The 16,402-nt window shown below is 33.0% G+C and overlaps 1 protein-coding gene across 1 annotated transcript in view; it reads right to left on the reverse strand.

Annotated features, from left to right (window-relative positions):
* Positions 1 to 16,402, reverse strand: part of MMRN1 (multimerin 1) — a 57,297-nt gene that overhangs the window by 13,900 nt on the left and 26,995 nt on the right. Inside the window, exons 4-6 of the mRNA XM_081304691.1 lie at positions 15,097 to 15,228; positions 11,392 to 11,565; positions 3,998 to 5,983 (exon numbers count right to left, since the gene is read on the reverse strand). Coding sequence (XP_081160817.1) covers positions 3,998 to 5,983; positions 11,392 to 11,565; positions 15,097 to 15,228 — 2,292 coding nt within the window. The remainder of the gene's footprint in view (positions 1 to 3,997; positions 5,984 to 11,391; positions 11,566 to 15,096; positions 15,229 to 16,402) is intronic.

Consider the following 16,402-nt stretch of genomic DNA (forward strand, 5'->3'; position numbering starts at 1 on the left):
GGAAATAATGCTGAGAAAAATGTATGACTTTTTTCAAATAAATATGATAGAAGTTGGACCCTGATTTCCTGACTCCCAATAGTCAGTGCTCATTAGTCATTAAAACTGCTTCTATTAAGAGTCACAAACCTTAGAAATGGTTTTAGAATATTAAAAACACAGTTGCATATGTAATAGGTTCATTTTTCTCCCTTTTTAAAATTGCTTATATTCACAACAATGATTTTTTTAAAGTTGTATACTACTAAATATTTTATAGAAAGCAATCCTTCTTAGGAGTACTGGGATCATTATGAATAGGAGAAATAAAAAAAACACTCTTGATGTCTATTAGAATATTGTTTAGCAACAAGACAAATATCAAGGATAGCTAAACTGTTACATATCAGGGAGATGGTTAATAAAAAGTGAATGAATGAGCCACAAGCCTGAGTGCCCATACTCCACAGTGGACTGAGAAATGATGCCAAGGCAGGATTTAGCTGTCCTTGAAAGGGCAAGCAGCCAGACTCTCTCTGCAGAGACCAGTCTGCCAATTGCTGTACAAACAAATCTTCACAAATGAAATAAAAAACCTCTTGATGTCTATTGGAATATTGTTTAGAAACAAGACAAATATTTAGCAATTGAATCAGAACAGCTTATCAGCACTGGCCTACTAGGAATCAGAATTAGCATAACTGAATGTAAGCATGGTTTGAAAAGGAAGTGCTGAGGATGAGTACCCTGAACTTTGTTGCCATTCTCCTACATCTGGTAAAGAAAAATCCTGATTTAGTCAGCTCTTCTGTTGCTTTACCAAAAGTCCTATTGAGAACAATGTAGAAGAGGAAAAATTGGGAAATATTGGAGCTTAGTTTCAAAAGTTTAGTCGGTGACCAGCCGATTCCATAGTCCGGGCCCCAGGTGAGGCAGAACACATGATGGAAGGCATGATGGAGGAAAGCATCTCAGGATGTGTCAACAGGAAGCAGAGAGAGCTCCACTTACCAGGAACAAAACATTTACTCCAAATGCACACCTTTAGTGACCTAACTCCTCTAGCCACACTCCACTGCTGACAGTTAAGTTATACCTCTCAAAATCGAATCATTTCACCTCCAAAACGTCTTATATTATCTTGTAACTGAGCTTTTGGAGGACACCTCCTACATAAACCACTGGCCATATAACATAAAAAAAAAAAAAAAACTGAAAATAGTACCTTTACTTCCTCAGCGTCAACACACAAAAAGTTGTCAGGATTTGAATTCCCAAGAAAGGAAATTCCCTGAGAATATCAACTGTAGTCATTATGGAATATTCAGATATGGTGAGACTTTGAAAAGTACATGATGCATGGGACAGAAGCAGAAGGAAGAGGAAGGCATGTGAAAAAACAAACAAACAAACAAACAAACAACATAAACAAACTAATGTAGTGGATGAGAACACAGCCCCGAGTCCAAGAGACCAGGAGCCACATACAAGGTAAATGACCCTCAGCAGGATGCTTGGGCTAATCTCTCTGCAGGTTAGTCTAGTCATCTTCAAAATATGACTAACTCATATGTATTGGTAAAGGAAGGATATAGTATATAGTTTAATTTATACAGTGCCTTAGATGCAGTAAACATTAATAAACAGTATCCAATATCATACTGTTTTGACACCTGACCTCTAAACAAAATATTAAAAAGGACTGCAGATAAGGCTCAGTGGTTAAGTAACCCTGGGTTCAATCCCTAGTACCAAAGAGAAAGAGATAGAAAGAGAACTTGGCCTGCATCCACTGCCTTTATCACCTTGCAGAAACCTTACTTATTCAGATTCCCAAATAATGCCACTAATTTTATGGACCCTAGGAGCATGGCCAATTTAATGGGCATGAAAACCCATACGATTGCTTGAAGGGGCCCGACACATTATGCCACCTGTCCCACATAAGGTGAATTTCCAACTTGCACATAGAATTAGGGCAATACACCTTTGTTGCCCTGGAATCATTATTGATATTTTTACAGAGATGTCAGTTTGGCCAGATAGTTCTATAAACATTCTGCTCTCAGTAAGTAAAGAAACAGGAAACAACTTAATCAAAACATTACTGGAAAAATATGAATCAAAACTGAATTATTCTCTTTTAGCCCATTAAACTCAATATTGAGTAAACCACTTTATATTTCAAAATGCATTCTTTATACTACTAAAGTTTATAAGTTCTTATATTCTATAAATTTTTTACTTCAGGTTATTTAAAATTTACATTTACTATATAGATCCAGATAGTTTTTGGTTTAAGAAAAAAAATGACATCACTTGCTTGATGTATGATCAAACATGCCGCAGAATTTCACTGAAGCTCATATTGCAAATCCCACATGAAGACCAAGATAGTATGGTACTTTGGAAAGGAACAAATCATTATCATTCCTAAAATTGTTACTACAAGGACATCTTATATTGGGATACTAAATTTCTTTGAGGACACATAACTCTAATCAGTTTATTCTGTATACCCATAGGGGTAAGATTAATCCTCCTAGTCAGACTAATTTGGGGTACTCATAAATAAATATACTAGTTAAACATTCACAAGAATTCATCCCAATAGTATTTTGTGATTTTTAACATTATCAAAACATTTGGAGATTAAATATGAAAATTCACTTTATGTTAAGACAATGAGCACTCTTTGTAATTAAAAAGCAATAAAATACAAAATTCATCCAAATGAGCATATAATTTAACAGCTTACTTATGTGAGAAAAACACAGCCATTTCTCTTAGTAAGAATAAGCAGCTATTCTCACTGTGAAAATATTACTAGATATTACTCAGCTGGTGAACATTTAAAAAACACTTCTTTTTTTTTTTTGAGTTTTTTTTATTGTTGGTCATTCAAAACATTACATAGTTCTTGATATATCCTATTTCACAGTTTGATTCAAGTGGGTTATGCATACTATTAAGTTATTTATATTACCACACTGAATCCCTCTTTCCTCTCAACTATGTGCTTTCTCCTGTGGTGCTAACAACATCTGTTAATGGCACCAACATCCTCTCATTACCCAAATCTAAAACTTCAGAATAGTCTAGGGTCTCCCTTCTCCAAGTTCCATACATGGAGTCTGTGAATAGATGTTTATTTTTATTTTATTTTTTTCAGTGATGCAGTCTGCAACACATTTCTCCTCGGCAAATTACCAGTTGCAATCCTCTCACTCTGAAGGAAGAAACTGAGACACCAGATAGGTGAATATTTAAATTAGTTGCTCTTTTTTTCTGTTAATTATACATTCACTACATTTCTTGTCTCTGTTGCCTCTTTTTTAACTACCGCTTTCTTAGATATTACTCTTATTGATATTGCCAAAATTTATTCAGTAATGCTCTAATCAGTACCATAATGTCATTCTCTGCACTCATACTATTTGCTGTTGTTAGCTTCATGCTTCTGAATCTTACTACACAGAGCCCATTACCCCAAATTTCTACAGATATCCCTCCACTGGCAAAATTGTATCTAAGTGGCTTAGCTTGGCACTTAATGACCTTCTGTGATCTACCCAACCCTAATTCCTAAACATATATCATAAAGCAGTCATTCAACAGATAATTACTGAGTTCTTATTACACATTTGATATTGTGTCCAGTAAAGCCAAAATGATTTTTTGATCTTGTTTATCAAATCACTGTGGAATACTTTTCTTTACTTATGCTGAAATGTATTGAATGGGAGAAAATTTAATTATTTTATAATGATCATCAGATGATCAAATCATCAAATATCAGAAAATAATAAAAACATGTAGACAAATATGTACACTAGAAGTACATGTTTTGTTTTAATAGTTTACATAGAATGAGATTCAAATAATCTTTCTATGATCTTCTAATACTTGACTATCCAGTTTCAAGGGAACACCTTTTATACTTGCTAGACTGTACAGACTTGCTAAATGTCATTTAACTAGAAAGAGAAATTAAAAGTTATTTTTAGAAATAGCTTACCAGGATACACAAGGTTGTCTGTGTTTCTTTGAGTCCGGCCTATCAGAACGGTCGTAAGATTTACTGTGGGTTTCTTAAGTGTGTTAGGTTTCTTCAGCAATTTTACTTGCTTCTGAGACTTGACAACATTTGCCAGACCTTCAGACAACAATCGATCTATATACCAAGTTAAGTTAGATAGGGCAGCTTGAGTTTTTATTTCAATTATTGATTCCACAAATTCTGTCAGACCTTTCTGAGGAAGCTGATTTTGTGGCAGAGAACCTTTTATCCACTTAAGTACAGCAGCATTCTGTTCTGATGCGCTTGTTGAAGCATTACAACACACGATAAAAAATTTGTGCAGAGTTTTGTTAAGCAAAGAGAAATTAGTTGAAAGATGGATGGATTTGGCTTCCAGGGCCTTAAATCTGGAATTTAATACTTGTAGTTGAAGAGCTTGGTCTCTCTCATTTGCAGTCATACTGCCTTTTTTAAGTGAAATATAATAAGGAATGAGTGTCTGACTCACTTTAGATTCAATGCTTTGCAACCGAGTTTCAAAGTTTTTGTAAATCTTGGTGGCTGAGAGTATATTTTCTTCCAAATGACTCATGTTTTGCTGATATTTCATCACTTCGTAAATGGTTTCATTGAACATTTGATAAATATTTTGAAAGTTGAACTGATCTGCTTTTTCATCTTTAGGAATAGCTGCAAGGGCCTTGGCAACTTGCAAAACAAAATTATATCTCTGACTGTCATTGACCAAAATTTGAATAGAATCATTTAAACGTTGGAACTGAGGAATAAATCTCATAATGGTTTCCATGTTTTGGTTACATTTGTGGTGGACCTCAGGATTATACTTAATAGTACTTAAAGTTTCTTTTAGCACGTAGTTATCTTGAACAAAATCAATGGCATTATTTATAATAGTTGTTGTCTTATTCAGGCCATCTTCCATTTCAAAGGCAAATTCATGAATGCGTCTTTCTAAGGCATTTTCACGACTCTGTACTTCATTTCTCAGTAAATTGTGTCTTTTTGTAAGTTCTTTGATCAGAAAATGTAGACTGTTGACAGCACTTATCAGACTTTCCACCTTTTTCCTTGTAACTACTACTTCTTTGGGTTGCTCTAATGTCACTGTCTGTTTGAGTGATGCTCCCTGCTCAAGCAAGGGTTGAAGGATCTCCATGTCATATGTCAAATCGTTTAGTTGCTCACTCATTTTATCCATCTTGCTCTCCATTGGAAAGAGAACCTCAGCCAATGTTTGGTTTAACACATGTACACTCTCTTCTGTGTCTTTAAGTTGAAATTTAAAATCATTTCTGCACTTAGATAGCATGTCTTCGCATTCAACCCTGACAGATTCCTTCTCCATCCCCAAACTGATGGTGAGATTGTTAATCTTACTCTCTTGGATGTGCAACTCATCAAACATGTGCAGCATCATCAAACCTTGCTTGTTTATCTTTTCATGTAGAATAGATACGTATTTAGTGACATTACTGCTGATGGATTCAGCAGCTGTAGCATTCTTCTGGTCTGACACTTGTTCATTTGATAAAAGCTGCTCGTGTACTTCCTTCATTTTGGAAAGAGTTTTATTGAGGGATTCATAGTACAGAATGCCCCTTGAGTGTTCCTGTTCTAGAGCACCTTGTAAATGAGCCTGCTTTGCTTCTAGTTCTTTAATAGGCTTCTCACATGTAGAAGTCATTTCTTGTCTGATATTCACAATGTGATTCTTTAGATCTACTATATCAGTCAATGTGGGCCTGTTTTCTTGCATTAAAATAGACTTTTGTTGGACTGTTATTGAAACCACAGATGCATTAACTTGTTGAATTATATGCCTGGTGTTTTCAAGGTCCTCTGACAATCTCGACACAGTCTTGAAGAGCTGTGCGACAGTCTCTTGCATGTCATTTTGAAAGACTTTAAATTGTTCTCGTACTATGTCCTTTACTAGATCATTAATGCTTTTGGATTTTAGACCTAAAGACAAAGATAACAAATAATAAAAAATACATGATTTTAATTATGAGAGGCTAGATATATTTAAAAGGTAGATGTTTGAAACTATTAATAACATGAACTAGTGGAAATAATACTCTAATATATTTACTTACAACATTTTAAAAACTACGATTTATAGGCGGCAATCACCTTGTTGGTTGATGAATCTGATTGGAGAAATCAAGTGTAATGTAGAATATGCTAGAACCATAAATCTAAGGTTCTATGGACAAAAGACATGAAGGAAATACTGTTGGCTTCAGTAATAGACATTACTATGCAATAATCTGGGTCTAGCCCTGAATGAAAATAAATGGCTTTGTTCTTTTTGCCTTTGCAAATAATACCCATTGTTAGCTGATGACTGTGTTATTAGATTTCTGGTAATCAGGTTCAGAGCTTACGTTTTGAATTCATAAACACTATGAATCTGCTCTAGTAAAGAAACTTAATGAATTGAAGAAAAAGATGAATTCACATTCACAGGAATCAACATGGTTTACAGCAACAATAAAAAAGTAAAATAAGAGGTTTGATGATCACAAAACAATTCAATTGTAAATCAAAACAAGAATTCAATATATGCTTAATTTTCATAATATGACTTACATTTTAACAGAAAGAGAGGAGGAAATTTCCTGCTAATGATTACATACTAGTGTCTCCAATATGAGAAAGCACAGGCTAATTATGAACCAAGATTGTGGTAAGTTTGAAAAGTAGTATTAAGAAAGAAAGAGAAAGGACTTTCCAAATCCACTTAAAGCAGGAAAAATAAATTCAAATAATTCCTCAAAAAAAAAAAAGAAAATAATGCAGATTAGCTCTAACACATAAAACATTTAGTTTTATTTCTTTCTGTTTTTTTGGCATTTACAATATTTTTGGCAAATGTTTTAAACTAACCCTCAAGGGATTTTTTCTTTCTTCTTGATGAGAAGAAACCTCCCACTTACTGCAATTTTTTGAAACAAAGTAAGTACTTTTAATGGGACAATTTCATTTGGAAGTGAAAGAAAGTACAGTTTTTTTGTGTGTGTATGTGTGTTCTTTCTTCCATTAAGTTACAATGTTAGGAAAAGTAAAGGGGGTTATTATTGTATTATTATCAATGTGTTAGACCCACAGATTTCTCCTTGTTTGGAATTTCCAAAATTGCCTGTTTAGATTACTGACTTCATTAGATAAGAGTATTTTGTTGCCCTAGATATTGTGCTCTGCCATCTGTATGTCTTTTGCTGACTAGTAGGATACTTGGAATTTCCTGATTTTTTGATAGTCATAGGGAAATAAATACAAAAGAATAAAGGAAGAGTTTTCTTTGTATTAAAAAAAAAGAAAGAAAGAGAAAATGAAAAGTGTATTATATAGATTATTACAAATGATATAAATAGAAAATGAATATTTAAAACTGCAACAACATTCTACTGTTTCATTCAGAAACAAATATATATATTTGTTATATATATAAACTGGGTTAAGGACATAACTAATCCCTTCTATTGAGTAGATAATTTTATTATTATTGCCAAGTTTATTTCCTGTATTAGTTTTTTCCTGTGCCAGATTTTTTTTTAAGTAGGCTAATGGGTTACAAAAAGCTGTTTATGATAACCAAATTTTATAGTACTAGCTATTTAGCAATGTAAATGTAAGATCTGTCCATTCAAATTCAAAAACACCAAAGGCCATACAACAAGATACAAGCAACATAATACTTAGGATTTTCAAAAGGAAAATCGGTGCAGTGGGATATTGCCATTTGAGTTATGGCTATTAAGTAGCCTATATAGGAAATATCATAGGATAAAAAAAATGAGTGTAGGCTCTTTATTTATTTTGTAAGCATGTTTTCAAAAGTATTTAGTATGCATGAAAGACTTACATGAAAATTATTGTGAAAGAGAAATTATTAAAAAATAGAATGAAGTGTTGCTTAAATATCTTGCTGTCAATGAATCTAGTACAAAGATAAAGTTGTAAAAGTAGATGGTTTTTACATGGACAAAAATGATCCAGTAAATCCTATATTTTATGATTGATGTTGCTAAAATGAGAAAAAAAATTTACATTTTCTAAACCTAGTGGAAACTTAAATAAATTTTGAAGTTCAAAAAGTATAGAAAACTCAATCTGTATGTAATAGGAACATTTTTAAAAATGTCAAATATGGAATAATAGTCAGTGACACACAATACCACAGAGTACTCGAGAATGAATAAATTCATTAGAAAAATGTAAATAGCCACAATTAAGAGATGTTACACATAAAAATTCCTAGCTTTTGAATTGTAACAAAAGGTTTTAAAATATTTGTATTTTCTAAATTCAGACAGCCTTTAACCAATCACCATTTATTTGACAAATATTCTTTAAATATATTCTGTATCCTATACCAAAAATAAAATCTAGAAAATTAGATTTTTGGTCTTAAAAACAGACTATATGAGCTTCCCCCAAAGAGAGGTGCCACTCCATAGTGCAATTACTTTTGTAGCACTATCTACAGGTAATTAATTATCTCCTGTTAGTTAAACCTAATTTTAATTCTCATGATAGCAAAAAAAAAATGATGTAGTGCAATAAAGCATACATAAGGTTGGGGTTAACCCTTCTTTGAGTTTATAACCTCAGAATTATGACAAAAGATGCTTTTCAAAATTGTAAAGATAAAATATAAGTTAAGCTTTTTTGAATTAATTAGTTGTAGATAATGACAATTATGTGTTTGACCTTGGGAAACAAAAACTACATGACCTGAAAGTCAGAATAAGAAATACAGATAAAAACAGTGTCAGGTAAAATTCAGGTCAGAATCTTTGTCAAAATAAGTAGGAGAAATTATGAAATGAAAAATATGAGATGCCTTAGCCATAATTCTTTAAAATCTTTATGAAAAAAATATATTGGAGAAAAGAGAAAATTACAGCAAGGTCTGAAGAAAAAAAAAAAACCTGAACAGATTATTAGCTTAAAACTTTGTTTCTGTTTCAGATTACATCTCCACAATTTGTTACCAAAAATATTTATGTAAATCTATTTTTGAAAAAATATGCCAAGATGGCTTATGGTAATATCTATGTGGGAATATAATTTTGAACTCTTTTTTATTCTGTTTCTTGTGACTTAAATGCTTCTACTTTCTTAAAAAATAATGTTTTTTTGGTGACTTAGATATATTTAATATCAGACATAATTGCATGCCCTTTCTGTGGTTGTGAACATAGGGTCTTTTCATAACATTCAGATAGATTGTGAGGAGTTGAGACATTTGATTTTCAACAGTTTCTATGGTTACTAGCAGATTAAGCACTGTTCTTAACCTTGGATGTGAAGTAAACAAGAGAGGAAGCTGTGGCAAGCTTGGCACCTTAGGGGTGGGTTTAGTCTTTGTTTCCTATAAGAATATTCATGAACTACAAGCCCTCTGGTCCTCATAATTAATGATTGTGCTAAGGACATAACTAATCCCTACTATTGAGTAGGGAGTTTTATTATTGTTGCTGTGAGTATGATTTTTCATGTTTCAGTTTTTTCCTGTGCCAGATTTTTTTTAATAGGTTAGTAGGTTACAAAAAGCCATTGACAAGCATAAATCTCTTGGGTTGTGTTAACCAAATTTTGCTAATTTCATTAAGATAGTTGCAGTCAATCATACGCTGTTTCTTTTTGACTTCTTTCCTTTTTATATTTTATTTTTATTTTTTGTTGTAGATACATACAATACCTTATCTTATTTATTTATTTTTATATGGTACTGGGGATTGAATTGCACCCAGTACCTCACATGTGCTAGGCAAGCGCTCTACCACTGAGTTACAAACCCAGCCCAACTTCTTTCTTGTGTTATCACTTCAGGGAGAAAAAATTCTTCTTATATGGTTTTAATTGGTAATTTTGGCCATACCAATTATGTAGGACAGGGTCTTCATTTCAGTAGCTGAATAGCACTATTTACATGATTGAAAAACATAATGGGGTCATGGTTGCTATTGAGCTGTAAAAGTGTCTTTCTTAGTGGATGATACATCAAATATATAACTACTTAGTTTTTTTTTCTTAAATGTGAACCACAAGAGAGAAAAAAATAAATAAATTGTATAGAAATAGGGGTATCCAGTGAGAAAGTTTTAATAAAGCAAAGTCAACGTGACCACTCACCTTGAGACTTGGAAACATATAATAAACCCAGTGCATTGGGATCCTCCTAGTAACAAAACTAATTGCCTGAAACATTCAAGTCTTATCAAAAGGTCAACTTCTCCTGATCCTCCACATATCAGATGAGATGACTTCTCTTCCTAAATGCATTCCTTGACCCCTTACACTGGATTTGTTGCAAATCTCAAATGGTCCCATTGTACCCTGTGCATAACACTACTGTGCTAATTACTATGTATATATAAATCTTGATGGTAGACAGAAAGGTTCACACTCCTCTCCCCACAAGAGGTCCACATCCTAACTCACAGTGCTTATGAATATTACCTTACATTGCAAAAGGGACTTAGCAGATATGTTTAAGGATCTTAAGATTGTCTTTAGTCATTCAGATAGGTCTAATTTAATCACATCCATTCTTAAAATTGGAAGAGGAAGGCAGAAGAGTATATTGGGGAGGCATTATAAGGACTCAACCCACTAGCTTTGAAGGTGGAGGAAGAAAGCTATGAGACAAGAAATGTAGTGGCCTCTAGAAGATGAGAATTGGCCTCAGTTCTCAGATCTCAAAAAAGTAGGAACCTCAGTCCAACAGCTGGGAGGAAATAAATTTATCCAACAAACTGAATTAACAGAAAATAGATTATCTATGCTATAGATTCTCCATAAAAGAGCACAGCATACTTCTATGCATATTGTTTTAAGAGCATAGATTTCAGACAAAACTTAATCTGATTTATATTGCAAATTTACTTTTCTGAACTGGAATGTTTTAGAATATACTGTATTGATTATAAAACATGACTTAGATAATTTCTGGGATAACCACTTCAGATTTATTCTCAATACCTCTGTCAATAATATTGAGACATCTGTGCATCTAGTTTGCCTTGATAATCATTACCTCAGCACTGTCTTTATTCTTGAACTGGATATTACCAATGATGGATTTTAAACATAAAAAAAGACAATTATGCTGTAACTAGGTACATACCATCAATCAACCATATGGAATATTCAAAGATTTTTGCACATAGTAAAAAATATTTTGATATAATATTTCAAGTTATTTCAGAAGTTGAGTGATTATAAAATATCTCATTAAAAAAATGTTGTAGACTTCCATATCACCCAGTCTACAGCAAAGATCCCAAAGTGACACAAGAAAAGATGAATAATTTTCCTTTTGTATGAACTGAAAGAGTCATTTATTTTAATTTTTTTACCTTTTAGAAAAGACTGAAATTCCCTGCCTTTATCTTCACTGATTTTCCTTTCTAGGGAAGAATATGTGTTCCTTACGTCATCCATAGCCAAAGAAATATTGTCAACTTTCTTCTGCAGAAGCGTCACTTTCATGGACTGCTGGTTCATCTGGTCAGTCATTTTTTGTATTACTGCTGCATGTAGAAGAAGAGAAAATTGGAAGCATTGAAAATATATATTTAGAACCACTTAAATTTCATATTAGATTTAAAGATAATTCAAATAAATCATGTTTGCAGTGATAAATTTGAAAATATAAGTAACTGGCTACATTCATTTACCAAAAGGCAGTCTGAATCTTAAGGCTATTTAAAGATAGATTTTTAAAAAAGTATTATAATATCTGATTTCTAAAGTGTTTCAAATTTTCTTAAAATTTCTGTCTTTAAAAAAAACTCTCATATAGTTATTGTCACATGGTCAAAAGATGACAAAAGTGAAGTTTGGAAAGCCAAAATAATTTTTTTTTGAGATTGCAGAGCTAATGGCTCATCTTCGGCTTCACAATATGATGACCCACATCTTCTCATAGAGCTTTTATCATCTTGTAAGAATGGGATCACACCATCTACAAAGAGTGATAATTTGATTTCTTTCTTATCTATTTGTATCCCTTTTATTTACTCCTCTTGGTGAATATTTCTAGCTAAAATTTCAAGTTCTATATTGAACAGAAATGGTGAAATGGGACATCTATTATCTTATTCCTGATATCAGAGGAAATGCTTTCAACCTTTCCGTATTCAGTATGATGTTGATTTGGGATTTATCCTTTTAGTCTTTGTGAGGTAAGTTCCTTCTTTCCTCAGTTTACTTATTGTTTTTACTGTTAATAAAGCTAGAGCTTATAAACAAATTTAGCAAAGTAGTAGGATAGAAAAATCAATATCTTTTCTATACACCAACAATGAATTCACTGTAAAATAAATCAGATAAACAATTTCATTCACAATAGTCTCCCCCCAAAAAAATCCCACCTAGTAATAAGTGTAACAAAACCTCCACAAAGAAAAATCACAGAACACTAAACAAAGAAATAGAAGAAAACACTAAAATGAAAGACCTTCCACATTCATGGGTAGGCAGAATTGATACTGTTAAAATGACCATATTACCAGAAGTGATCTACAGACTTAATACAATTTCCATCAAAGTAACAGAATTATAAGAATTACAATTATAACAGAATTATAATTCTTCACAGAATTATAAGCAACAGTCCTAAAATTCATATGGAAGAAAAAACCCAGAATAGACAAAGCAATTCTGAGAAAAAAGAACAACATCATAGTACCTAGTAACATCATAGTACATAGTAACAAAAGCAACAATGGTATTGATATAAAAATAAACAGGAAAGCCAATGGAATACAATAGAAGATGCAGAGACAAACCTGCAGAGATAGTCACTCAATCCTTAACCAAGGTGATAAAAACATACATTGTATAAAAGATAGTCTCTTTAACAAACAGCCCTGGGAAAACTGCATGTCCGCGTACAGAAGAAGGAAACTAGATCCCAATCTCTCACCCTGCACAAAAGTAACACAAAATGGATCAAAAACCTAGGGATAGACCAGGAACTTTATGACAGCTTGAAGAAACGTGGAGGCAATACTCTAACATAAGATGTGGGCAATGACTTCCTTAATAGTACTCCTAAAGTTTAGGAAATAATACCAAGAATTAATAAATGGGATTGCATCAAATTAAAAAGCTTCTACACAGCAAAGGAAGCAAGAGCATGAAGAAACAGACTACTGAAAGGGAGAAAATTTGAGGCAGCTGCTCTTCTGACCAGGATTAATATTCAGAATATATAAAGAACTAAAAAAAATTACCATAAAAACAACAAAACAAACATTAACAAGAACAAAAACCAGATAATCCAATTAATAAATGGTCAAATGAACTAAACAGACATTTTTCAAAGAAGAAATGCAAATGACCAACAAATGCAGGAAAAAGATGTTCAACATCTTTGGTAATTAGAGAAATGCAAATCAAAACAACAGTGAGATTTCTACTCATTCCAGTTAAAATGGCAATCATTAAAAATATAAATAAGAATACATGCCAATAAGAATGTTGGTAAAAAGAAACTCAACACTGTTGGTGGGAATGTAAATTAGTACATCCATTGTGGAAATCAGTTTGGATGTTCCCCAAAACACTAGAAATAGAATCACCATGGGACCAACCTATAACACTCCTAGGTATTTAACCAATAGAATTAATGTCAGCATATCATAGAGATGCATGGGTATCAATGTTTATCACAGCAAAATTCATAAGATGAGTCATTAAACTATTATAGGTATCCTTCAACAGATGAATGCATAAAGAAAATATGATCTATATATAATACCACTTTATGCAATCATAAGGAAGAAAATATATCTTGTCATTTGCAGGAAAATGGATGGAACTGGAGAGCTTCATGTCAAGCAAAATATGACAGGCTCAGAAAATAAAGTACTGTATGTTTTCTCTCATATGTGAAAGCTAGAGAGAAAAAAAAAACACAAGAAAAAGGATCTCATGAAAACAGAAGACAAACCAGTAGGGTAGAGAAAGGGGAGGTAGTGGGAAATTAAATTAATCAAATTGTATTATATGCATTATGAATGTGTCCCAATGAAACCCACCATTCTGTATAATTATTATGCACCAATAAAAAGTAAAGAAATCCAATGACCCAGCATTACATATGTGTAACTTTATATATATATATATATATATATATATATATATATATATATATATATATATATAACAGTAGCTATATTCTGAGAATTTTATTGTTTACTGAGGCATTCCTTAATGAGATTTATAGAATTTAAATTGGATCACTTTATACAGCAATGACATTTTCTATACCTTTACATATAACTTTAATAATTCAAGGATTGGACAGTATTTTATAAAGCTACTGAATTCCAATCCCTATAATGCATTAGAAGACAGTTTCTACGGCATATTCACCTGCATTCTTAAAGAAATTCCCCTTAAGTCACATTTCTCAATTTGATTGCCCTGTTATATGCCAAATATCTGCCAAGCCCAGAGAAGAAATGTTAGCACCTTAAGGGAGGTTGGTGCTAACATTTTTTAGACCTAAATTTAAGCCCAAGAAATATGGTAAAACATTTATGATTAGAAGAATAGAAAAAGTATAACATGCCAACTTTTTATCAGCAGAAGATCCTTGGTATTTCTTAGTCATAATTGTTTTTCTCGACCAGTCAATAACATTGCTGATCTCCTATCAACCAATGGAAGAAAGCTTTCCTTCTCTGATTCCAAAACGGGACAAAGTGTCTTCCCTTCTATGTCAAGATTCTTCCATGATTGCACTGTTTGAAGGATGAAGGTTTGAATTGATTTTAGAAATGTGTTCTTTTCCTTATAACTGAATATCACAGTACTTGTATTCTCCTTCTGTGTTTGCATACAATGCTTCAATAATTATTCTCCATCTTTTCACCCTAGAATCTGTAGCACATCTAGTTTCTCCCAACATCCAACACCAATAGAAAAGGATTAAGGGGTATGTTAATGTGTCACCATCACACATTTGACAGCTGAGATTTCTTGTTTGGAAGTTGAAATAAACCTTGTTGACAATAATTGGGTTAGAGATGATAGTAATTACAATCTATGACCTGGGTCACCACAGTCTTGCTGCTGCTGCTGCTGCTGCTGCTGCTGCTGTTGAGGCTGCTCAGCTGTTCCTCTGTCAATAGCTAGGTGACTTTCAGCCTGATTGCTGTGCATTAATTGCTGCTGTTCCTGAGCTAGATGGAAACAAAAAGAGAACAGAGAGTGTTAAGCACTGGAACTACCTCATTTTTTTTTTTTCCCAGTCCTGAGCAATATTGTGGCTGACATTCATTTTCCTGGGTACTGAAGCGTGATGGTCTAGGATGATTGCAAGAGTAAGCTGCCCCGCCCCCAGTCACAGGGCAGTGTGACACCACACTGGAATTGGAAATACTCTAATTCTGCCTGGAAAAAAAAAAATTATTCAGAATTCCTTTAAACAAAAATGGATGGTGGTGTTTTTTTTTTTTTTTTAATTTTGGGGGATGGGAGAAAGATGTAAACTGCCTGCAAAATTGGACTTTAAAATCTGCTGTGTTAAAAGTACAGCAGCCTTGGGCTGGGGATGTGGCTCAAGCGGTAGCGCGCTCGCCTGGCATACGAGCGGCCCCGGTTCGATCCTCAGCACCACATACCAACAAAGATGTTGTGTCCGCCGAGAACTAAAAAAATAAATAAATATTAAAAATTCTCTCTCTCCTCTCTCACTCTCTCTTTAAAAAAAAAAAAATTAAAAGTACAGCAGCCTTATAAGTGGACCGCCACAAAGGCTAATCTTTTAATGGTAGAATTTCTGACCAGTGACTACTTGAAAGTAAGGGAGCTCTACAGGTTCTTTCCTGGGGGGAGGAGATAGTTATTTAAATAATAGAACCAATTAAAATGGTTCTTCCCAGATTTTAAAAAAGCACATAGTCTCTAAGGGACTAAAAGTAAAAGTAAACTTACAGGTACATCTCTAAGGTGCTAACACCCATGATGCCAGTGAAATTTCAGAAGAATGGAAATTTTACTATCTACTCTTAAAGAATCCTATTTCCCATAAATCTAGTGATATTTTCAGTGGTAGTGTGACTCTTCATTGAGAAAAATAATTTAGAGAGATTTTTTAAAAAATTTGAATACACTAAATAATGTATCTCTATAATTCATGGACTTTGAATGAACAAATTTATGCATTAAATTCTGCATATCAGACTTGTGCAAACAAGTGTTTGGTGTCTGCTAGGCTTCTTCCCATGTGAAATCATGTACCAGTGAAACTCTGCACCTCTGGCACATGTTAATTATGTTCCCTAAGGCATATGTGGCTGTGACAATAATACTGAAATTTTTTACTCCATAAAAAGAAATATAATAGACTTGGCA

The sequence above is a fragment of the Spermophilus citellus genome (assembly GCF_964194105.1).
Source record: "Spermophilus citellus genome assembly, chromosome: 8".
Taxonomy (NCBI): Eukaryota; Metazoa; Chordata; class Mammalia; order Rodentia; family Sciuridae; genus Spermophilus; species Spermophilus citellus.